General features: G+C 38.5%; 1 protein-coding gene across 4 annotated transcripts in view; it reads left to right on the top strand.

Annotated features, from left to right (window-relative positions):
- Positions 1-329: 329 nt before the first annotated feature.
- The window catches only part of tnn (tenascin N), a 35,087-nt gene continuing 9,055 nt past the window's right edge, over positions 330-26,361 (top strand). For 3 of the 4 annotated variants that reach the window (XM_079348534.1, XM_079348535.1, XM_079348536.1), the window contains exons 1-9: positions 330-468; positions 7,090-7,287; positions 7,662-7,862; positions 7,984-8,358; positions 14,166-14,299; positions 14,667-14,796; positions 17,240-17,422; positions 18,087-18,176; positions 23,828-24,091. In XM_079348534.1, coding sequence (XP_079204660.1) covers positions 7,092-7,287; positions 7,662-7,862; positions 7,984-8,358; positions 14,166-14,299; positions 14,667-14,796; positions 17,240-17,422; positions 18,087-18,176; positions 23,828-24,091 — 1,573 coding nt within the window. In that variant the 5' untranslated portion in view covers positions 330-468; positions 7,090-7,091. Of the gene's footprint in view, positions 469-7,089; positions 7,288-7,661; positions 7,863-7,983; positions 8,359-14,165; positions 14,300-14,666; positions 14,797-17,239; positions 17,423-18,086; positions 18,177-23,827; positions 24,092-25,888; positions 26,150-26,361 lie in introns of all 4 variants that reach the window. The other variant, XM_079348533.1, reaches the window with a different exon arrangement.

Below are 26,361 nucleotides of genomic sequence, written 5' to 3' on the forward strand. Positions count from 1 at the left end.
ACCTGCTCCCTCCTCTTAAGAGATTCATTCCAATCTACTCCGCCAACACATGCAGGGAGGAAAAAAACTGTTATTCAAGAGTGATGAACGGTTTAATGCGATGAAGAAGAAAAGGTAAGAAGCGTGATTAAAGGTAGACTGTGATTCACTCAGGGGAAAAGTGTTGTAAATGCTTCTAATCATCCCCCCCCCCTCCTGTTATTCATTTCCTTTTTTCATTCAAACAGGAGGAGAGGAGGAGAGGAGACACTCCCAAACTAACTGCCCATTGGCCTATAGGCATTTAGGAAAGATTTTAACAATTGAGGAAGGAGGGGGAGAGTAAAAGTCACTGCCAGTGTAGAGATCCTTGAATCAGTGGTGCGGGCCTGTCAACAGGTGACAGGGAGAGAGGCTTGTCAGTCCTTCAGAGGAAAAGAGAGGAAGAAAGAGACGAGAGAAGGAGAGAGTTCAAGAAAACCGTCAAGGGTAAGGAAACGTTTTAGCTTTTTACTTTAGGGACTTTATTTGCCTTTTTTTTAATATAAGGATATTGATAAGTTAAATTCATTTACATTTACTTTGTTCAGTCATTTTTTTTAACACAATTACATGTAGCCTATTTTGGCTGGCTCATAAGAAGACAAAAAATCACTAACTTAATAACATGCCATGTTATTAGATTAAAGTTTTGAGCTCTCTTATGCTAATAAAATCGGTGTTTATATTCACAAGATTACAAAGGTCTTGTAGTGATGCCTTTTTTTCCTTTGAGCATTCTTTTTTTCTGTATCTGTAATTTTTTTTTTTCTGTTGAAATATCTGTAACAGCTAGCTTCCAGCTTTTCTCGCTCTTCAGCCATCTAAAGTCCCCCAGTTTAACTTTCCACCTGGAATCTATAAAGTGTCCCAGGACTGAAGCTGACTAAAGCTTATGGTAGTTTGTGTTTGCATGGCAGCACTTTATTCATAAGAAAGTTGTGGGATAGTTATTGTGTGATAAATACTTACAGCTGTTGGGGTTTTACACTCTGTATTAAGTTATTTATTGGGGAGACAGTTTAATAAGAGTGACATTAACACAAACTTTTGAGATGTTTTATTTTAAATGGTTGTAAATAACTACTTGTAATTATAATTTCAGCTTTAATTTGTCTGAAAGGTGTTATATAAATAAAGTTTGATTGATTAATATTAACTGAAGTGCAAGTTTGAAATACCTTTGCTTGAATATGACTTTGCAGGACACCTTTTTACTCCCTTCCCCCATTCCAAAACAATGTTTGAAAAAAAGTAGGCTGTCATTAATTAAATTAAATTGAAGGCACTTCAACCCATTACAACATTCAAGGCTTATCACACGTTATTGCATCTAAAATAAATAATTCATTAATATAATGATATAATATAAGTGTACTGACAGGGTACAAGCTGCTCTGCAGATTTAAAAAGGTTCAGAAAATACTGCATAAATCAAATGAAGCCACCTTAGCTATGACAGCTTTTAAGTCTGCAAAAGACATCTTTGGCATGATATACAATTTGTTTCAGTTGATATACACAGTATTTCAATAACCCAGTCAACAAAGCTACAAGCACTAATTTTCTCTGTGATAAAAACTTAAATATTTATTATAACATTGTGCTGGGATGACAGATATTCTCACAGGGCAGTTGATCCACTTGATTTACCTTTAATGCTACTGTGCTGGCTCAGGGAATACACAGAAGCCCTCACAAAATGAGCTACAGATGTGGGCCCTCAGCCATGCAAAATGATAGAGAGATGGAGAAAGAGAGAGAGACACACACACACACGTACACGCGTGTGCACACACACACACGCTCACACTCGCACTCGCACATAACCGTGAGTGGGTGGCTTATAACTGTTCAGATTGCATAATGTACCTCCTTTCATGAAGAACCTCACATCTCCAGTTCTTTCATATCCTTCCACTGATTGAAAATACCCCAGGGCACATTAAAGCTACTCAAAACACATTTTTTTTGTTTTTACAAAAAACTAATCTCAGTCTAGAGCTTCAGCTGTTTTATTAACGCTTGAGTTGTGCTATTTTTCCCTCTTGTTCACTTGGTTAACTTTTCGTGTGAGAGCCAAAGTAAAGTGGGATAGGGCCTCTGCAGTCCTTATCGAGGTCTGTTTGTGGTCTGCAGGGCAGCAGGAGGCAGACAGAATCATGGAGATAGGAGCTCCACTCTCAGACGATAATTGCTTTCAGCTCCGTTTTATTCATTTTACTGTGTCTGTTCTGTCAGCAAGCTGTTGCAGGAGGGGGGGGGGGGGGGGGGGGGGGGAGAAGGAAAGGGAAATGGAAGGTCCACAAGTTTGCAACCGCACATAAAGGCACAACCTTTCTGCTCTTTTATTTTAACCCACACTTCATCTCAACCATAGACTGTTAAGGTTTGGTACAATGAAATTTGACTTATACTAAAGCCTGGCTTAACAGTCAGCCTTTTGTCTTTGGCTTAATGGCTCTCTTGAGAGGATGAAGCAGACTGACCAAATCTCCCTTGTCTTTTCTATCTGTCTGTCTGAATTCCCAATACAAGTTACAGCTGTTTGTCGTAGTCATCCTCTTCTGTTCTCTGTTTATGTCAACCCAGTGTTGCATGCATTCATTGCATTCATTGGTCTGAGAGCACATGGAGATTGTTAGAAACACACAAGTCATTACAAGTTGTCAAGGACCCTTCAGAGAAAGGCATCCATGGATACAGACAGTACTGCCTCCCGGTGATTAAATTGCTTGTTGCCAGCAATAGAATGCGTCCTGAGGTAACAACAGCAAGCTTTGTAAGCTATAAATGAAAGCATTCACATACATACTGTACACACATGGCCGGAGTCCCATTCACGTCCATATAAAACAGTGAATACACGTTACAGATAGTCCACAAACATTTCACAGGCCCATTGACAAAGCTTTGCTTTGACAGAGAGAAGTTATTGTCAGGAAGGAATTTTTAACTGTGTTTATGGACATGTTGAATTTTACTTGGGAGGCTTTCGAAAGCCAGGTTGAAATGTTATCTGCATGAGCTATGAGCCGAGTAAGGACAGCCACAGGACTGAAGAGCTTCTGTTTTTTGCTTTATTATTCAGTCTTACACATGTTGATTAATAGTACTTAAATGATTTTATATTAGAATTGGGCTGGACACTGATGCCAAAGCAGAGTTTAAACATCTTTCTGCTGTTCAATCAAAATGCATTGCCCTTTTTTTTCTCTTCATCTTTAAGATGTGTTCGTCTCCATGTCAGTCAGCCTAGAAAAAATATGTTTCACATACATTTTTTGACTTGCTGAATGCCTTCTGTGTCTTCTGTATCATACTGCTCTTTTAGATTAAGATTTCAAGGTCAGGAAAATATCCATACTGTACAATGCAGTGTATGCAGTACGCAATTAGATCAGTAGATCATATGTAGTAAATCTGTTTGTGTGAAAATGTGTTATTTATAAGTAAAGAGTTTGACAGTTTCACTGAGAATTAACTTATTAGTATCAGTATGTGGGGGGGGGGGGGACTTTTATTGAATGGATGAATATTTCTAATCTGATGTGAAAAAAAGAAACACAGATTTTAACTTACGGTTTTTTATTTAAATAAGTTATTACAAATACATCTCATTCCCCCATTCTGACATATCCAACATATATTGAAGCACCCATCCAAATGTTATTCTGTATTCATTTCTTTCTTTATCCAGCCAACAGTTCATGTTCCCAATCTTTCTTTATCCATTCATCCATCTCTTCAGCAGTACTTCTGAAATGAAACAGCCCTACTTTCCACTCTCAGCTCCATTTCCTCTCTTCATTAATCCCTCCATCTTTCTCCCTTTCGCACTCTGGTACTTTCTTTTGCAGCAGTTAAAATCAGTCCTTTGCTGTGCTTGGAAGGTCACAAGGCTGTCTCCTCCAAGAGAAATAAGGATAGGGCCTGCATCAAATAAACCCTTGACGGGCAGCTATAAACATGCTTGTTAAGCGTCTCTGTAAGCCAATGCCCACTGCCATTCCACATGGTTCAAGTCTGCTGCCTGTAATGAGGCTAACTGCTTGGCTGTCACTTACTCAAACACACCCCCTCCATCATTCCCTTTATCATATATTCATTCTCTCTTTCACTCACTTAAACTCTCTCACATAAGTTTTCATCCAAATGTTCCTTACTTTCAAGTCTATTTCCATCTCCCACTCCTGACATCTTTTTTTTACCTCTTCAGGTTTTCCCTCTAAAATGTTGGCTTCTAACAAAACACCAACTCAATTGTTGGCTAACAAACGGGGTCAAAAAATTAATTCACAAGTGATGTCATAGCTTGGTTTTCTTGTACAGGCACCAATCTCCGACCTCAAGCTTTTAACAGACAGCAATCAAAAAGCCAGCTAAAATAACCTTAGCCATATTGGGTTTGGAATAGTTAGAAAAGGGTTATGGTAATTACATGGCTATTTGTCTCCATGAAAAGAGTCTGGAGAATTTTGAACTACTTAAGAACTGCTTCTTGTATTTCATCCTGCATTAACCATTACAAAGGGGATCCATAGAGCCTAAGTTCACTTCACAGAAAGAAATTGAGTCCACTTGCATAAGGGCAAAGCTTTCCACCGAAGCTATTGAAAAAAAAGTTAATACTACTCACTTACACAGGATCCCTTCCCTAAAACACTGTTAATAGGATAATGGAATAATTGATTTGAAGATTGGCAGATTTTGGGTTCACTTGTTGACATTTTAGTGTTCACGCCAATGCACACAAACAGCCCTATTGTCGCCCAGATTGTCTTTCAGTGGGGGCTTTTTTCCACCGGGTGCAGGTGTCACTCTTTTACGGCATAGCGCCCACGTTGCTTGAATAACAAATACATGGTCCCTAGGGGTGTTTGTCTTTAAATCTAAAAAAAACACCCCTACTTCTATTTTGAGGATGTGTAAAACAACCTTAGACCACCATCAAGTCATACTGGTCAAAAGTCTGTGCTACAGTAAAGTCCTGTTATGTAGATCTTTGAAAGATGGACATACATTGGTGAGTTCACAACGTACCAATACTGAGCTTGTTCAATACAAAGGGGTTGTCACAACAAAGAGACTCCAAAGGAAATGGCTGCAGACACACTTATGGGTTTGATTTACATTTCTCCCAAAACACATCCATGTATAATCAAGTGTCTAAATCACTTTGTGCCCTGTGCCTTTAGGGCCCAGATTGTGCACCACAAAACTGAGGAAATTATTTTTAACAGATCACACATGCCCTCTAAACCATTTGCTGTTTATCACTATATCACAGCAATTTTATATTGTTGTCAAGCATCATTGCAGGGGCCCCATTACTAAGCTTTTATGGACCCAATTGAAGGTGTTGTGTTTCCATAGACCACACACACACAACAGAGTAAGACCAGAGTTTGGCTGAAATTCAAACTTTTACACCAGAATATTTATTTCTGACCAAAGTCCCACACAAAACACCAGGTTAACACAGTCTACCTATTTTTGAAAGCTTGTAATTTGACTTTCCAGGGAAGCCACTGCAAGGTTTTAAGTTCACATGACATCACTGTCATTAAAAACAATGACATCATCACTGAGGACATGCGTCTGCCCCCTAAGACTCTGAAACGCCTCACTGAGCACAATTTATGGTTTAGAGCTAACACATCTCTGGCAAAGTGATGACTGCTCTTTTTCTGCTGCTGGAATGAGAGCCAATCACACACAAAGACGCACATACACACACACCACACAGAGACATAATGGTTTTGGTTTCAAGAGATTAAATATACAGTAGTGTGCCCCACTGAATGTAATGTAACTTATGCATTGTCAAGTCAGTGTGTCTTTCCTCAATTCTTAATAAAACACTCACTGGAAAGTATACATATGACCCATTTTCAACCAGGAGACTAACGTCCAGTCAGCCGTGACAACAAACATCTACAGTTTCTGCTGTCTGTCAGACAATATTTATGCCAAAGATATAATCTTTACAAATCGTATAAGCACACACTGAAAAACAGATGAAAAATATATATCACTTCTCCTTTGGAAACATTGTCTCATGCCGCTATGTGTGAGACTCGTGAGATAATGTTTTATGTGCTCAACAGTTAACAGTGAGGAGAGTTTCAGCAATGTTTTATAGATCACAGATATTTCTTTAGTTTAAAAAAAAAAAAAAAAAACTTGATTTATGCGTATGATCCTACTTAGATATGATAATGAAATGACAGGTTCATGTAGTTTTTAAGTGAAAACTATTTCTAAAGATGAACACGTTCTTGAGTATCAGATCACTAATAAAATGCATTAAGCACGCAGTGTTTATGGTAGCTACTCAATAAATAAACTCCTTGTTAATCAGTCCCTCCAAAAAGCTCCCAAATTAACATGTTGTATTAAATGTTAAAATTATCTACCAAGACAGAAATATTAAACTGACATTTCAGTTATATAGAGAAACTTAAGCTGTAACTTTTGGCAAACAGTTTGGGAACAGCTGGGTGGATTCTCCTCATAATGACAAAAAATAACTGCTGCTGTTTCCTGTAATTATGGTTAGTCAAGCTGAATATCATGGCACAATGTCTAACAAAGAGACATGGAAGAGGCATTTAATCTCCCAATATAAACGCCCTTCAGCATAGCTTTCGTGTAATGTTGTGTTATAATGTTGGAATTGTTGGGATATTAGTCATTTATTTTGTGTTTAATGGAACCATAACAATTTATCTTCCAACCACAAACCCTCCATTCTTTTACTGTCTCAAAGAAACAATACTGGTTTAGTTTGAAAGGTGTCTATCCTTATACTTTAATTATAAAAGTCTTTATAGGATTAACTTCTAGTCAGGACTCTACATACTTTAAGAGTAAGAAAATACACAAACAATTTTACACATTAAATATTATTATTTATATTCTTATTTAAATGTTGTTTTTTCTACATAATATAGTTACACTAACTGTTATTTGTAGGAAGTCAACATTTTGTCTTGTCTGACATTGTCTGACTTGTAGCTCTCATGGTTTGGAAAAATAAAAATCAGATGCTCTTTTTTTGTCCTTTAGCCATGACCACCAGAGTGCTGTGGAGGGGCCTGTGCCTGTTGGCGATACTGTGCATCTTGTCACCCTTCAGCTTTGCTGAAAACCTGCCAGAGTCCAAAACCCAAGAGCAGGGAGTCACCTTCAGCCATGTCTATAAAATTGACATCCCGGGAGGCTCCAGTTGTAAACTAGACGGCCTGCCAACCCAAGATAAAACAGGTACTAAACAGTTAAAAAAAATACAGCAAGAAATAAGCCCACAGAGAGTGATTCATAAGAAGAGAAGGACTGTTGTTGGATAGATAGATAGATAGATAGATAGATAGATAGATAGATAGATAGATAGATAGATAGATAGATAGATAGATAGATAGATAGATAGATAGATAGATAGATAGATAGATAGATAGATAGATAGATAGATAGATAGATAGATAGATAGATAGATAGATAGATAGATAGATAGAAAGACCTTTAACAATGTATTTGGATGTAATGTCTACATTTTAATATCCTTAATCATACTATTGCCATAGGAACCATTATCAACATATCAAGAAATTAAGCATCAGAAATATTGTTGTGTTTTGTAGGTCTGCAGACAGAAACCACTAAGAACGGAGATAACGACATCATCTTCAGACACAACATCAGGCTGCAGACACCAAAGTGTGACTGCACTGAGTCAGAAAGCTTCAAGTCTCTCTTGTACAGAGTGAATGGGCTGGAGGAAGAAGTCAACTACCTAAAGACCCAATGTAGTCAGGGATGTTGTGGAACAGGGGGTGCTGCAGGTAAGACTTATCAAAGACTCAGTCAAAGCTGGAAAGTTAACTCTTGACCTACAGGCTTAAAGGTTTAAAGCAGGTTAGCATTTTGAATAAAGCTACAAAGAACTTAATTGTTGTTCTTTAGGAGTGGACATAAGCTGCAGTGGCCATGGTACATACTCACAAGAAACTTGCAGCTGCCAGTGTAACCCAGGATGGGAAGGCCCAGATTGCTCCGTATCATCTTGCCCTGATGAGTGCAATGACAACGGCCGCTGTGTGGATGGGAAATGTGTGTGCCATCAAGGTTTCACAGGAGACGACTGCAGCCAGCAGATGTGTCCAGACAACTGTAACGACAAGGGACAATGTGTGGACGGAAAGTGCGTGTGTTTCCCACACTTCACTGGCGAGAATTGTGACATCCAGAAGTGTCCCAATGACTGCATCGGTAATGGCCAGTGTGTGGATGGCCAGTGTGTCTGTGACGAAGGCTTTTATGGGGAGGACTGTTCATTAGGTAAGCTACTTAAGTTGTTGAAAACACAAACTTTTTTTTTATTCTACTTACTTTTGAAAAAAGTGGAGTCCTCTGGCTATCAGTAGCTAAACAAGTGTGTAAACTGCTAACATCGAAAAAGCCAGCAAGAGAAAAGGTTGGCAGCAAAATGTTAGTCAAAATATACAACTAATCATACCAATTATTCCAGAGGCATTTTTAATCAGTTGTCCTTCAGTGATTTCTTTCAATCACTGTAGTGTTATTAAAAGAAGAAAAACAGGCAGTGATGTTGCTAGTTACTATTCGTCAGTGCATCTGCATGAGAGCTAATGGGACAATACTTTTGCGCTGTTATCAAAAAGGTAGGCCTGTTTTATTTTCAAGAACTACACACAGGATTCCAAAAGTGTCAGCAAACCACTTTTTTGTCAGGGCATAATGTATAAACTCAGACAAAGTATGGTAACAGAAAAGTGAATAGTGCAACACAGCTAACAACTATCATCACACAGTGGTCTTAAATACTTGACTCTGATTGCCTGTTCACCTTGTCTCCCGTCACTATCAGCAGCTACTTTAGCTAATTTTCTGAAGGCTACAGAGTTAACCATTTTCATATGGAAACTGAACTTCCAATGGAGTAGTGTTTTGCTGCAAATAATAAATCACATTTAAATCAATAAATAGATGATTAATTTCCTAAGTAGCTGTGTTAACAGCAAGATAATGTTCAGTGAGTGGGTTGTTATCATGAAATCCTTTAGGGTGAGACGAGAGCCCTCTGCCTGCCTCGTAGTCCTACCAACACTGTTGGAATTCCATTCTGCGATAACAAGCCTCTCACTATACATTATCCCTTATCAGTAGGGTGAAATGCAAATGTGGAATGAGCATCTTGTCAACCTAATTGGTCAGAGTTGGTTGCTATTTGTGCTAGCAGTGCAAATTGTGTCAAGGATTACAAACTTTGAACTAAAAATGTGGACTGCAGCTTGAATTAGCTCAAAGATAACTGTGCTACAATGCATCAGCTGGCAACATTTATGTTGAATGTTGTACATGGTGTCTTTATGAATAAAATAAATTAAATAAATATGCATGCACATCCCTTAACCCCATGTGCCAAATCTCCCACAGTAGCAAATTCAGGGAAATTATTGCCTTGTGTTTATTCACTGGTGAGACAGGGCCTTAAGGTGGACTGAATCTGCATTCAGTCTGCATTCACAGCCACACTACAAGCAGCACTATTGGTGTGTGTCCTCTGAAGATGAATGGTGTCTTAGCAAGCATACCCTGCCATGCTCTTTTTAATGGGGAATTTATGAATCTTGGGTGCAGTGTTATAACTTTTAACGACCCAGACTCACATTAAAGTTGATCTGTGTTTCTTGAGAGATTTAACACTCACATTTCATCTCTTTATGTAGTCACCTCTATGGCTCCTCTGACATTAAGCTGTGAATATTAAGTGCTGCCTCATGGAAAACACAGATGCTACACGGAGCTCTGGAACAATAAAAAATGTAACACTTGTCCCATAAGCCCAGTTCACCCTTTTTGTAGTTTTTTCCACCTGCTTCATTAAATAAAACATGTTATTATGAAGCTGGATTTATTCTTAGATATATTGGCCATCTTTTTTTTTGCATGTAAAAGCTTATTTTCTGTCTTCTGATAGTCTAGTTATTTTGCTTTGTGACAACAGTATACCCTCATGTCAGCAAATACATTTAGGTTCAGCAGCATTGTCAAACTCAATAAAACATTTTAATCTTTGCATGCCAGTAAACGTTATCATGTAAATGTTACAAAAACTAAGAATGACTATAACTGAGATTTCAGGAAGCTTGCATTCAATTAAAACTGTATCTTATTTATTTGTACAGCTTTTTTCGAATGAGCTAAATGTCCTGCACTAACTACAACTGAACTAAACAAAAAAAACAGTGGATAATCAATACAATAATGTTGATTTTGGACACTGGTGGACTTTCACTTAGGTTACACCCCTTGTACAGAATCTAGAGTCCTCCAAGTGGACCCAGGGTCAACCTGCAGCTCCTTTCCCACATGTCTCATCTCTCTACAGATTTCCTGCTCTGTCCACTTTCCTATCAAGTAAAGGAAAGTGAAGGCCTTATATATATATATATATATATATATATATATATATATAATTTCCTTGACAAGACAACTTCCATTTTATTTTACCAATAGCAACAAAATCTACAGTTTTGAGAAAATTACCTTCCCTCCCTTTAAACCCCGCCTCCTTAAACTCCCCTTTTCTGTTTTTAGGCTGTTGAAACTAAAATATGACAAACTATGACCAGCAGTCAATTAAAGCTTACTCAAAGATAATTATATTTACAATAAATACTCATGTCATCGACACAAGTGTTTGATGGAATACCTAGTGACGCACTTCTGTGGAATTCAAAGCATCTCTGACAAATATTTTAGAAATAGAAGCTGATGGAGCCATTTCAGTCGACTGACCCAAAGACATCTGACAGCTACGGCCTGAAGACAACTTATGACATGAGGTCACATACTGTTACTATACACATGAAAACCCATCAGTATTTTTGGGCTCTATCTATTTTTGTCCCTCTAGCAGATTGGTCACCTTTCTCTGCTAAATATACGGCTCGCCAAACCACTCTTGTGTACTGCCTCAGGAGCAGAGTACATAATTGCATTTGGTGAGCATCAGCAGTCAGGCATGGACACTTTAATTCAGTGACTGCACACTGTATCAATTCTAGCAAATCTTGGAGATATAGAATATAACATATATATTCAGCTTATTCTTCTACTGCTTGGAGTGCAGAAGAAGTTTAAACTGAGTTTACACGGGAAAGTCTGTCTTTATGTCTTTTTCTACATTTAACCTTGACAGTAAATCAAGTACTGCACAGCAGGGGAGCAGGGGATTTTCTTTAAACATTTGCTATTGGTTATCCCACCAAAAGAAACTCTACAACCACTTTTAGGTCCTGACCCACAGCTTTAAAAACTACAAAAGTTTAGTCCCTCACAGTAGTGGGTCAGCTGTGTCAAACCCTTGAAGGAGATTGAGTTCCTTCTAGGTGTTTTGCCCTGCAGAGACAGAGACTATAGTTGAGATAGAGCTGCAGCTTTGTGTGTAGGTGAGGTTGAATGGAGTCCAACATCAACAAAGTGAGTAATAATAGGGGTAATAAGCAGCAGGAGAGAAAGACAGTTGAGACATTTGTTGTTATATGTGGCTTTTTGCCATTTCAGCACATGTATGATGGATGTCAATCTGCTCTGTGAGTGATGATGGCAACACAAGTCTACGTATATAGACTTACATGAGGCATGTAGTGCCCTCAAGGGTAGTTAGTCACAATCCTAGAAATTTCAAACTTACACAGTATATGAAACTTGTGAAAATTAAAACAATATTGAAACCTGTTTCGACAACACAGAAACAAAAAAAAAAGTTCTTGGCACCTCATATTGTAAAATGTTTTTGATTGCCAAAAACAGAAAGAAAACTCCTGCACACTGTCTAAATTGGCCACTCTCTGTCCCAAAATATTGCCGACATATGTATGCAGTTCAGACAGTTTCTCTTTATGGCAGCTTTTGGCACTATGGAGTTTTTGTAAAGAAATGGGAAAGTTAGATACATTTACAGATTCTGTGGTTCAGGTGTGTAACTCTAGACATAACCTGTCCTCAGAGGAAGATTTGGTTTCTGGAACAATGTTTGAAGATAAAATGCTATTGAAGAAGTTGAGTTGGGGGTAAAACCGTAAAACAGTAAAACCGTAACTCTCCTGATAGCTTTTTCCAAACAGTGTTCAGGGACATTTTTTTTTCCTTTGAATAAAGTTGGTTTATTCAGTTCAGAAAATATAACATAGAATTGTTTCAATTCTTCAACTTTCAAATTTCACTCCTAAATCTACATAATGCCCCTTGCCAACATAATGCATATACGATTTTTAAAAGAGTATTAGATCTATGTTAAGACAATGCGGATGCTTTTGAACTACCATTGTTGCGATAGCTTGCAATGTCACACTAATGGTTCCTTTCATTTAAAGAGATTATATTTACTCATTTACCCTTGAATTTTACGCTGAGCTTTAAACCATATTCAGATGTGTTTAAGCCAGTTAGATCAAGTGTATTTACACGTCTAACCTGAAAGAGGATATAAGCAGAAGGAAACCTCATAAAAGATAATGCAACCCTGGGCAACAGCATAAAATAAAATGATTGAATTCTTATCTCATTTGTCCTGAACAACATCACCTCTGATACTTCCTAAGTGCTTGCCCGCTGCAGATTTACAGACGTGTTCTTTCAGTCATATTTTCCTTCCTCAAATTGTTCAGTACTCATCTTAATCCACAGAAGACTGAAAAGACTTTCTTGTTTCAACTTCTTTCCGATCTTAATATGTTAATGTATTCACCCCAGCTGTCGTGAAATATTATTCGAGAGTAAGGATTGTTGATGAACGTATCTAGAGTAGCAAGAGGGGGATATAAATGGCTCCTGGATGGAAAAGAACTGCTACACTTGAGAAAGAACAACATTACGCTTCCTGACTTTGCCTTATGGAACAGCCGTTGAACCTGATGTGAATTCCATCCTTGCCAAAGATACGGTGGACCCCTTCACCACCTGTGTCACTTTTTCCCCTTGTAATTTGCTTAGCTTGCATTGAGCTATACTTCTCTACATTTACAAACAGCAACTACCATTCATATACCGCCCATCATACCCACAGAAAGGTCTTGTTGGTGGGCAACGTCTCACTCCCCAACACTGCTGAGTTGCTGTCTCCTGACTTTTTGGCTGATGTTATGTTATCGTACTTAACCAAAGTATTACAACTTATATTTCACCCCTGTCATACTTTTCCATCATCTCCATGAAAACCTTCATGGCCTTGTATTACTGCTAAAAAGCTATTTTTAATTTCAAAGTTCCTTCTGAGGTTTTAGAAAAACCTCAACGGTCTTGCTTTGAAGCTCATGGTCTCCCAAGATGGTGTAAGATGACTTACAGGTAGAAAAGACAAATGGGCAAGACTAGCAACATTTTTTGTTAGCTTGTAGTTTTTATGTTTTTTTTTTTTCTAATCTACCATTACTGTTAGGATCAATTGAGGGAGTTAGAGTTTTAAATACAAACTTATATTTACCAAAATAAGTGAGGGATATTGTTATTTGCATGAGTGCTTTTCCTATTTGGTCTGAATTTTAATGAAATAAGTAATAGTTCCCTTTGATATTACTATTAATGAATGAGAAGAAGCACCATTTTCATTAGTCCAATATTTATTACCCCAACAATTTGGACAATAACAAAGATAGCCACAAATAACCTAAATTGACAAAGTCAGAAGCGGATTTTTCCACCATTTTCCACAATGACATCTTGACAGCGATGTCTCGTGCTCTTAACTAGCCTCATGATGTTGTTCTGAGGCTATGCGTTCCACTCCTCCACAAGTGCTACATGCAGTTCTGCCAGGTCTCGTGGGGGTGCCACGTGACCTGATCATACCAATTCTTTTGACCTGCTTCCTATCGCAACAGAGTCTATAATAACCCATTGTTTACATTTTTATAAAATGTTAATGCATGATAAACTGTGGGATTTTAAAAATAAGTGTGACCATGAAAATCATTAGGGCCTATAATTAAGCTACTTAGTGAGGGTGAAAGACAAAAAGGCTGTCAAAGAGATGATGTTAAATATCAAAGAAATTATGAAAGTAATAGAAGTTTGTGTTAGAATATGATTTGACCTCTATTAACCTTTGTCTCTGTCAGTGTTCGGCCCTCAGGGTCTGCGGTTGGTCAAGGTGACTGATGTGTCTCTCCTGGTCGAGTGGGAGTCTGTTCGTGGAGCAGAGTATTACATTCTGACTTATCATCCTGAAGATGATCAGAGCGCCATGAAGCAAGTACGTTTTTTTTTACTCTCCTTTTTTTCTTTTTGGTTTGTCAAAAAATGTACGTTGTATTTATTCAGTATTATACAATAGGAAGTGCTGTTGTTATACAGAAGTGCTGTTGTTCTGAATTTGAACATGGCTGAGATGTGGCTGAATTGCTTAATCATAGTGGCTCTCCCAACAACACTAGTTCTCCTTGTATACAATTACTTGCAGACTAGTTATTTTTATCATGTGCATGTCTTTTTTATCATGCAGACCATTTCCTGTACTAAAGGTTATTAAAATGTGTGAGAGCGCTCATGAAGTCACATTATTTGTTTGTTAACTGTTGTGTTAAGGAGTTTTCAGTAGAATTTTTTTCAACTCATCCTAGGTTCAGATTCCCAACGGAGAAAACTCGTACCTCATCACAGGCTTGTCTCCTGGGGTCACCTACATTGTCCAGGTGTATGCTGTCATCAGAAATATCCAAAGTGAGGCAGACTTGATTGAAGCGACCACAGGTGAGGCTGCACTGGAAACCAACAATGACACTTGAAAATGTGTGCTTCCTTTGACTTAATGAGCATGACGCAGATTGAGAACCATTAGTGGTGAAGTGGAATGTGACTGGAAGTTGCATCTTGCCTTTAAATACTTTGAAGGTTTCGGGTGAAAACAGATGAGACCAATTACTTACTCTTACGGCAGGAAGGCCAGGTATAAGGCCTGCAGGTAAGGAGGGATTTAGTCAGACTACCTGTGGCTTAAGTGGTTACATTTGAGGTTTAAGGTAAGCTTGATGTGTTCATGCTTCACATGTGATGTTGCATGAAAACATTTATAAGTGAAATGTTCTTATTAAGGATGTGTTTCAAATGAAGAATCTTTGAGTTCAGAAAAAAAGACAGACCATTTTAACGTGACATGTCCTCACTGCATTTCAAAAAATGGCAGATTTTGACAATAAAACTTTTTGATATATTGTCTTACTACAGTGGGAGAGTCACATACGGTTAAGTGACTCTATTTCAAGAGTTTCTCCTGCTTTAAATCAACCCAGGTCTTTTACAGAAATGCTTTGCTAAGATGAACAAGCTGAAGTTTTTCAAGTGTTTCATTAACAGCGCGTTTGATCACTATTTAATTTTAAGGTAATTACAAGGAAATGGCTCAACGGATGTGTTAAATGGAAATCAAACTTGCCCACAGATGTGGTAGAGACAGATGTTACGGGAAAGAGATTAACAGCCGGGATTTTGTGGGCGTGAGTGAGACATACAGACATAGAGAGGGATTGTGTTTGACTCTAATGCGTGGTTAGCCTGGTTACTGATGGAAAACCTCATAGAGCATGGAATTCCCATATGAGCATGGGAAAACACGCCATCATCTGGCTTATTGGTCCTGTGTGGAGAGCTCAGCATGATCCTGACAACTTCAAACGACGACCTACATCAAAAGAGAGCTGTTGCAAATTTTTGTCTTGTTTTTTCCTCAAAGAAAGACACAATAGCCGACTACAAAATGCTAAACCATCTTGTTTTTTACCACACTTTTTTTTCCTTTTTTCTCTCTTTTTTTGTCTTTTGTTGCCATATGCTGCAACCCCTGTTGGAAGTGCTTACGTTCAAAATGGTGCCTATGGATCTGAACGAATGAATATCTTACCCATTTAGGTATATTCCTCCAACTGAAAGTCCTCTAACAGTATAAAATATTCTTCTTCATATCTTTGAGTGTCTTTGATAGGAGAAAAAAATCTTTGAAAAGTATTTGATGAAGTATAAACTAATTGGCCCATCTATCCCCTGAGAACTTACTCCCGAGTTTTCCCTGTATGATGTTTCAATACAGATGGAGCATGAAATGACAAATTTAGCCCTTAATTCTGTCATTGTGTTACTTATTGTTGGAATTATGATTAAAATACACAGCTAGGGAATCATTACAACCCTCTTAATCAGTATTCATCAATCTGGCTCCCCAAAGCTTCCCATTATATACATTTTCTCGGGCTATTAAACAATAAACAAAAAAATCCCAAGGCTAAAATACTCCCTTTAAGAAACATCTACTTCCACACATCAGGCTAGACAATTGTCAGTCTTATTTGAAAGCATATTGAATAGTCTGGCCTCCACAGTGAGACTAAGACCTTTTCTCTAAAGGGTTGTCAATTAAAGAACCACTGGCTTATGCTGTTTAATTGAATCTTTGGACAAGAACAAACAGTCAGTGCTTATCATGCCATTTAATATAATTCACAATGTTTTTCATATTTGAAAACATTGCTTCAAGCATCATTTACCTGTCTTCCTTTTTACGCAAAGTCCTGCTTCTTCCTGAGAAACCTCATCCTGTACGAATGGGATTGTGTCCCACAGTGAGGTACATGTGGTTGACTTACTCAGGAAGATTTCAAGGGCTGTCTGCCTGATTTTTTTTTTAGAATGTTTATGAGTGCAAGTGTGAACAATGTTTGAGTGACTGTAGAAGAACAGCAGATACCGTAATGCTGAAAAGGGTAAACTAAGCTGACAAGAAAATACGTCAGAGAAATTACTCATTTATGTAATACAGCACTAAGTATTAGAAGTGTGTTAACACATTAGTTCAAACACACAGGCAGGTCCTGTTGCTTTAAAAGAGAACCAATATATACATGTTTTTATTCTCATTCACTTGATTTTGCAGAGTGCAGTTTTTACTTACATGTTGACCCATTAAAGTGTGTGATAAGATATCATGTTTGGTCATTATGTTTTTGAAAGCAAAAAGAGAAATGTGCCCAACCTTTCCCTCTTGAACTTTCAAAGCTGGAAGTGATTAATCATCCAGCTCATAGACCTGATGGGTCCAGAACAGGACAGATGCTTGTTTTTACAGAGGTTTTCACACCAGGTCTTCGGTTTAAGGGTCATGTCTGTATACCCACTACCATGTTGTGTCTTGTATTTTTCCCAGATGTTCCAGTTGTTGGTGATATCCAAGTTCTTGGCCAGACAGAAGTCTCCATCCAGGTGGACTGGAAGAACCCGCCAGTTGAGGTGGATCACTTCAGGTTGACACATGTCGACCCAGAGGGACAAGAGGAGGAGCAGAACATACAGATGAGCCAGGAGGCACGCACCAGACACACTATTGTGGGTAAGTTACAGGCAGAAAAATCTTAATCGTTTTTTTTTCTGTTTTCTGACTTTCTGAAACTCTGAGTTTGCATTATTTGCAACATTAAATAGCACTAAAATATTTACACTCAAGCACACAATCAAGTAACGTTTTGGTACCATACACTACCTTATTGCCTCAATGCAGACACAATTTATCATCAGCATAACCATAGTGTGGATTCGCCTGATAGTACTGAAGTTTCCAGTTTATTTCAAGAAATGCTAAATGGACTTGTATTGCACTTTTTTAGTCTTCTGAATACTCAAAGTGCCTTTATACTACATGTCACATTCAGCCATTTACACCACATTCACACAACGCTGACAGAGGTTGCTGTTAAGTGCCCAACGGTACTGTGCCATTCATAGGCATTCAGCAGGGAGCATTTTGGGGTTTAGTGTCTAGCAAAAGCACACTTCTACCTGTGGTAGCCGACACAGAAGCTGAGGATCTAACCCCCAACCCTCCAGTTGAGAGACAACTGACTCTATTGCAGAGTCTGTTCAGTAAACTCTAAAGAAATATACATGGCATAAAACTGTTTGTCACAAATATTATGTTAATGTTTTTATTTAGTTCAATTGTTGGAAAGTTGGGGAAGTGGAATATTGCAACAAGTTTATGAATTTGCTGTTTGCAGGCCTGTTTCCGGGGACGGAATACCAGATCTCAGTCCAGGCCATCAAAGGCTTGAATGAGGGTGAATCTTCCACTGTCACCGGTGCCACAGGTCAGTATTATCACGTCTGTGTTTATGATCTATTTAGCCCAATTACATGCTTAATGACTAACATTTTTATTTTTCATCAATATGCACAACATTGCACAACATGCACAATATTTCTCAAATGGACTATGCTGGATCAACATATCTGCGACTTTGACTGTCTTTGTGATATCACTGACTGTCGGAATTGGCTGATACTTAAAGCAATAGATACGCCACTTGTTGAAGAGGAGCACACAGAGAATCAGCGAGGATACCAATACTCCACTTAGCTTGAATTCATTGCAGAATTAAAAACAGCTCAAAGCTCTTGTCAAGCCACCAGCAGTGCCTCACCCCAATTGGAAAAACATATAATCTGTCATACACAGTATGTATGATACAACCTGATATTATCTTCTACACTCAGCCAATGATAATAGAAAAATGAATATAGCCAGCAAGGATTATGGGTTAATGATAGAGGGCAGGAATTTACAGCCTAATAGTCTGGACAGGTCCAAATGTCTGTGTTGAGCCTCTTTCACCGAGGGGAAACATGATCTGAACGTGTTACGATGACAAGTTGCTCTCTGATGACTGGGGTGAGAAGGTGTGATTTACAGAGTCCATCTGGTAATGCTGGGTTGTAGCTCTGTGGCACCAGGTCCGACCAGGTTCTGCACGTTAGGAGAAATTCATTTAACAGCTGGTCTGTAAAGTTAGTTTTTAAATGATGAATAAATGGTCTTCAGCTCCTTCTAAGTTCTGCTCATTGGTTAATTTCTACTTTTCTGTCTCCATTTCTTTCTTCTTTAAATTCACTGTCATCCGCCCTTTAACTGAAATCCTGCTCCAGGTTGATAGCTCTACATTTTTAAGACCCCAAAAGAGCTAATTTAACTTTTTATTCATCAGAGTTTAGCTAGGGGATTTCAAGACTCACCCCTCTTCTTTTGCAGCCAGTCAGATACTCAAGTGCTACTGTCACCGATGTGTTACCTACTGAAGCAGTAAATGGACATGGACATTTGTAGATGTGCTAATCTTCACCAAACAGACTGTGGCTTGTCTCCACTTCAGTGGCGACAATCGTTCATTTTAGGTGTTTCAGGAAAAGGCTTAAAAGTGATTGAGGAGGATAGTCCTCAGCTCTTCCTGCCAGTAAAAAGGTGCTTGTTTCATGATGACTGGCAGAGCTCACATTCTCACCTATTATCTTCCCCAACAGGCTGCTCTCCTCGGGGCCTGCATGGTCATATGCAGTGAGAGATAGAAGGAAATGAAGGAAAAGGAGGAATTGTAAAAAAAAAAAATACAGTACACAAACCAATGCTGGAGCAATAAGACAAAAGAGAGTTATGGTGCATCGCAAAATATGAATAGAGCTTTTGTCTTTAGATAACTACACTGTTCCAGTTACAGAAACTAAATTATTTCTTTCACATATTTAACTTTCTATCTGAAAATTAATATATTTCTATTGGGGTTTCTCTTTTTCTAATTTTACTCTCTTCCCCTCACTTTCTTTCATAACTTGAAAAGAAAATGTTGAATTAAAACATAAATTGACCATAAAGCTGTGAATGAAACTGAAATGTGTGGCTCTATAGCTTTGATCAGACTGCCAATCCAAAATCAAATTCCAAGTGACTAGATCCAATCTGTGTATTGGCATGGTCTGATCCACATTGATTTCTATGGTAACTGGTTACGCCCAGGAAATACAACAGCAAAATGGACGACAGAGAAGTGTGTCTATTACTGATGCAAACAATCTTTTGGGGCAGTCTGTCCACAGCCTTGTTTTACTACGTTTGTTTTTATTCTTGCTGTTTTTTTCCACTGACCAAAGTTAACTTCCGGCTTGCCGGATTTACGTCATTGTCATTGTTGATGGTGTCGTGTTGTGAGTGACGTAGAAGACATGTCCAACATGTTCAGATTGAGTCACTCTTGCAAATGTGGTTTGAATCAGTTTTGGAAAAATCTTGTCTCATGTGGCTTTTTGTGTCCAGACTGGCAAAGAAACAAACCACATACAATCTCGATGTGCTAAAAATCAGATTTGGTGTTGCAATGTGAACAAGCCCTATGTGGCCTCCTCTCTCTCTCTGTGTGTGTGTGTGTGTGTGTGTGTGTGTGTGTGTGTGTGTGTGTGTGTGTGTGTGTGTGTGTGTGTGTGTGTGTGTGTGTGCTTATTCCCTTCAAATGGCATCATTCTGAGTAAAATAATTCAATGACAGCTAACATTTAAGGAAACACCAGAACTCTACTTGGAGCAGACATTTCATAGTCACTAACCTGCCAAAAGATTATGAGGTGTATAAACACAACATACCACGACTGCTGCTTATTCAGATTCAATGAAGTCACTAGCCAGGCCTGTGTAACACAGAGCAGATGGACTTGGTTGTGCAGAGGAGTTAAATGTTTCAGGACACAGAATAGCACCTCATGTGGTCCGCTAGGAGTACCTGGTCTGCTCGGACCCTGTCTATCAGCACTGTCTGAGCAAGCTTTGAACCAGTAGATAATAATAAGTGAGAATGTAAGACACCTTTTGTGCCTCTTTATGCGTTACAATATTAAGGTTCAGACAAGAAATCACAGGAAGGAAAGAAGTATGACTGTGTTGACAAGAGGTGGTCAGTGAACTACACATGCTTTTCCCCTCCCTAATCTGCAGACATTCTGTTCTTGTGTTTCCTGTATGCTGAGGCTCTTTACCTGTGAGGCTGCAAATGATGAAAGATGACCTGTCACTGTACGCCTAGTCATCCAGGCCTCTGCTGAACATACAGCGTGTGTTTTGAGGCCTCGAATAGCCATCGTTGCCACTCAGGTATACTAGGGAAGAACATCTGGAGAAACCTGATCCATCATAGTGTAACTTCCGAGCAGATGCAAAGCTAATTGAGAAAATAGTAGTGCTTAGGGGAAAAAAAGTGATATATTTAACAACTACAAGAAAACAAACTGCAGATAAAATAACACTGAAAGGGGAAATGAAAACTTTGTTTTCAGGATATTTTTGGATACAAGCTTTTTTCAGAGAGACCAAAGAGAAACCACGTCATAATTTAAGTTAATTAATAGCGAGAGATAAAATGCAAGGGCAGACCTTCAAAATAACTGTCAACTGCGTTTTGATGCTTGAAAGTCAAATTAGTAAGGCTTTTATTTAATTTAGTTCCTGTGAATTGCAAAGACATCTGTAGACAATATCACCCTGACTTATGAGCAAAAAGTGTGGAATTTAAAAAGCAGGGTTTGTTCCCCTCAGAGTAAAGGTAACAGTGTCTGGATGCTTGAAGACATTTCAGGTTACACAGTATGGTGATTAGATTGTTACCTTCAAAACTGACTGGACGAGGCAGTCTTGTTAACATTCAGGTGCTAAGAGATGCAGCTATTAGTCTATAATCAGATTAATCATTTGAGATGGAATGAAACATCAACCTTTTTGATAATCAAACTTGCTTCAGTAATTTTCCAAGAATAATATTACATATTTTGGGCACCGGTTGGTCTTATCCGCGGTCCTATCAAATAAAGGTTAACATACCTCCAAAGAAACATAGAAAAAAGGTTGTTGTTTCTAGCTTATACATGAAAAGATTTACAGATGTTCTGCCTTTTCTGTGTGATTTTTAAGAGTAAATGTAGACTCTTGTGCTTCTAGTTTAAGTTGGACAAAAGAAGTTATTTAAAAAACATCTTGGCACTTGGTAAAAAAGATCTTCAAAAGTACTGTTAGCTTCAGCCCTACTTCATGAACATTATGATATTTTATATTACAGTGTAATACTAACAGCTATGGTCTGTATTAGCAGGGAATGCTTCTTTTAATTCTCCAAAGAGAAACTACTTGGCCAAGCATTTAACTGGACACCGACATGTTGTGTCAATGTTAATGTGCTCTTTCTTTAAAATGTATGTGTGGGTATGAATGTGTTTGTCTGCATGGTGTGTAAATAGTTGCTCTCTTGGCTCTGATAAGTGTTCACTGGTGTTACACAGTGTTACGTCCTTAGATGCCTGAATGACCTCTCATTTTCGGGCCTCTGAGGAAACACTCAATGCTGTTACAAATAGAACTGTTATAAATTCAGTCTGTGCTTGAGCCCCATCAGACTGTTGAGCAGTGCAGCCACATGACGGGAAAGTGACAGCAGGAGAAGAGAGAGGGGATATGGAGGTAGACAGTTGCATAGTTGCTTTCTTCTCCTGGATGCTTCATAAATCAGTTTTCATGATGCAGCCTGCACATTGACACAAGGCTGACCTTGACCGAGCCGCTCCACTGAGGAATAGTCCTAAATGATGATTGCTTTTACATTCCCCTCACTTCCTCTGTGTCTCTCCTAATATGCCTCTGTGGCTCTTTATTTTCTGTCTCCGTCCCTCCCTTTTACCCGGATTCTCTCGACAGAGACTAACAACCGCTCACACACATGCAACACCCCCTGCACTGCCTGCATCTATATGTCTTCTGCAAGTCCCCGAGCCCACTGACTTTACATTGTCTTCCTCCTACCACGTCCCATCCTGCGGAGTAAACAACACCAGACTGCAGGTTGGCTTGTGTGGTGTTCTTTTGAAGAGCTTCACAAAGCCAATCCTTTGAGCCAGACCACAAACTCTGCTCTCTCTCTCAATAAAAAAAGTGGAATAAGCTTCTTTACAAAGGCTTTCATAGGAGATATTTAGCATGGTAAAAGCACACTTTTTAGCTTTTTAGAAAAAAAAAGAAGTAATGTAAGGCTCTTTTTTGCCAAACACCTTTGCAGACTACAACTGTTTTCATGCAACATACAGCTGTTTCTGGGTCTGTTTATTTACTCCACTGACCTACTTCTTGGAAATCAACTTAATGCCTAGTTCAAAAACAAACTCTTTCTGCAATGTACATCACCATTTAAAAAAAGCTTACACTGCCCCAAGCAATTCAGGTAAAACGTATCCCGTGTCGTCGGAACCATTCACAAAAACAGAATAATTTGTTTCAGCATGTTTAGTGAAGCAACAAGTTGATTTTAAAGAAAAGATGCTCCTCCACTGATCAAGGAGCAAGAGTGAATATGCAGTAAGAAGATGTTGTCCTGGTGCAAAGTCTGCAAAGTGAGGAAGATTTTTTTTTTTTCTTTTTTTACGAAATATTCCACTTTTTTCAATAACAAGGTGTGCTGCTACTTGTTTCTCATGTTTCTAATGGGCAGCCAATGCTGTGGTCTAGTTTTGGTTGATTGTTTGGAAGCAGGACCACATTGTTCACAGATCTTCACCATGTGTTTATAATTCTAAAAATGAGGACAGAGCTCAACTTCACTTAGTCACTTTAACCTAGACACCAATATTATCCTCAAACAAATCAAACTGTTTTTGTGCCCAAACCTCGAATAGCCGTGTCACATGAAGAAATAAATCCAATTTAACAGTGACCGATCACAGTTTAACAGAGACGCATTATTGTCTCTGTCAAACATGTATGTTTTTTTTAATGAATTTCTGTCTTGCTTGTCTTGTTCATATAAAGAAAATTCAATATTTCTGGTGTAGGATTTCTGGTTTCTCTTTTCAACACCCTGCATGAGATTACATTTTGTTTTTACAGATCAACTAAAGGATGTGTGTGTTTCTTATTCCATTTTCTTCTTCTTCTTCTTCTCCAGATATTGACTCTCCTGCCAACATAGTCACCACGGAAGTAACAGAGGACACTGCAACTGTGTCCTGGGATCAAGTTCAGGCAGAAATAGAGGGCTACATGTTGAGCTACTCCTCAGCTGATGGTTTCTCTGCAGACATTCCTGTAGGACGTGACCTGACCTCGTATACGCTGGTTGGCTTGAAGCCTGGAGTTGTCCACACAGTCTACATCTGGGCCTACAAGGGAGACAGAGTGAGCAGGAAGAGTTCCACTGAAGCTGAAACAGGTACACTTTGAATGGGATCCTGGTTCATCCTAGGTGTGAGCAATATCTTTGATCTATCGTTAGGTCCATAGTAAAAGATCTAGATAGGTCATTTAAATTTGAATGATAAACATGTTCAAAGGAGCTTAGTACAAAGTCAACAGAATTCCATAATGTAAAGAACCACCAACACCAAGTCACCAAAAGATTTTTAAAGACTTTTTATAGACTAAGGGTCTAAGGTGAACTTTGACTACCAGATATCTTACATGTTCCCTGGCAGTTTGCCCTCTGTCCTTCTTCTTTTAACATTGAACAAAGGGAACGAAGTTTAAAGTGTCTCATTCTCATAAACAACTTTGTGAAAGCTCCCTCCTCAAATAATGCACAATGCAGCAATCATTTCCTTTCTATCTTTTTTTTTTTTTTTGTTCTCTTCGATTCCTTGTATTTTTTTGTGGTGGCAGGAAATAAAAAGCCATCACAGAAGACATTATACTCTTAACAAGCTCAACCACTTCGGCAAAAATGCCAAGAGGGAAACTTGAACTCTCTGCAAAAAAAGCCTATTAAACATAATTAGGCTGGACACCGCGCTTAAAGGTTTGAAGTCGCCTGAGGCTAAATCTGTCAAGGAAGTCTGAGAAGTGCCAATTTTGCTTATTCAACAAAGCCAGCTATTTCTTTTCTCCTGTGTCTCCTGGTCTCTTAATCTCTGCTGTTGTAAAATTTAGCAGCTGTTTGCTGTCTATTTGCTTTAATGTGTGTGAAAAAAGGCAGCAGAAAAATGCTTTGGAGCACTGAGTGGGGGATACCCAAATTGCTTTGAATATTCAATTTGACACAAGGACCCCAATCGTGTTGATGGTTAACATATATTACGGTTAGGAAAGCCACAATTGTCACTTTGTATTGACGAGCGTGTTAATGCAATGTTATTTTCCCCAGTGCATTCATATACATTTTATTTGCATTTAGCAAAAGTTAGTCAAAAGAACTTAGTCAAGAGTTACCAAATGTATTGAATATACGTGATGTCTTTTTCCATTTTGATTTTCTATTTTAAACCCATTGATTCATTTTTTTCTCAATAAGTTTCAGTTTTCAGATTTTTCTTGGTTCCCTCAGATGAGGGAAACAGACTTGTTAGCTCCAATAACCTCGCTCATACCTCAACCAGCAGGAGTGCACGTGGTTATGAATATATCAGGTGGCCTAGCTCACTTCCTTAGCTGGTTCTCTAGAAAGTGTCTTTACTTTAACTATGACAGGAGTAGTGCAGGGGAGATACTGTATACTATTCTTTTTATACTTGTGTCAATATAAGACTCAATGCAAATAGGGAGATTTGATTTTCTGGCTAAAGTTCTGAATTTATTTCCTGTTATGGATAATACAAGCAGTCTGTGTAACATAGAACAGCAAATATGCAAGATACAGATGGAATAGAAACAGAAGCAAAGCGCTTGATTCTGTACTCTGGTTGATTTTCTTCACTCAGTGTTTCTGTTAACAGCTAGTTTGCATGTTCTTTTATTAACAGAGCTCATAGAAAACTCATAGCAGTGCTTCTTATATAAAGTGATGAGATGTCAAACTTGGATTTTGTCTGCAAAAAAAGAACCTCACAGGAGTTTTAACAAGTTACATGGTGAAAAAAAACACATCATCAAACACTTTTCAACACTTTGACCCAGGTTTGACATTTCTAAACTTTAACTACATTACATGGATCAGCTGTGTGTTGTAAATGTGATGTTTGCTTTGGATGTTCTGATGTCCTTAAGCAGTCTACACTAACCATAACTCCTCATGCAGAGCTGGACGCTCCTGCTAACCTCTTAGCCCAAGATGAAACAGAGACCAGCTTCATTGTGTCCTGGGATCCAGTACAGGCTGAAATTGATGGTTACTTGCTAACCTACAATTCCTCTGATGGCTCAAGTGAAATCCCACTTGGGTCAAACAGTTCCTCATACACACTGAGCGGCCTCAGGCCTGGGGTCCTCTATACGGTCTACATCTGGGCAGTCAAGGGAAGAAAAGCCAGCAGGAAGATTTCAACACAGGCTGAGACAGGTTTAAAATCTAAAACTAATGTTCTCATTGAGGACACCTTATAATCTGATCACCTGACACCACACTTAGGGTTAACACTTAATAGTAGCATGAGTCAGCATCTTATGACATTTTTAATATGTAAACAACATTTAAGAATCTTTTATTTAGAAGATTTCAACTAGAGCAACACCTACAGTAGATGGGGATAGGTCTCCTTCTTAAATCTTGGT

Source organism: Symphodus melops (assembly GCF_947650265.1).
Source record: "Symphodus melops genome assembly, chromosome: 7".
NCBI classification, from domain to species: Eukaryota; Metazoa; Chordata; class Actinopteri; order Labriformes; family Labridae; genus Symphodus; species Symphodus melops.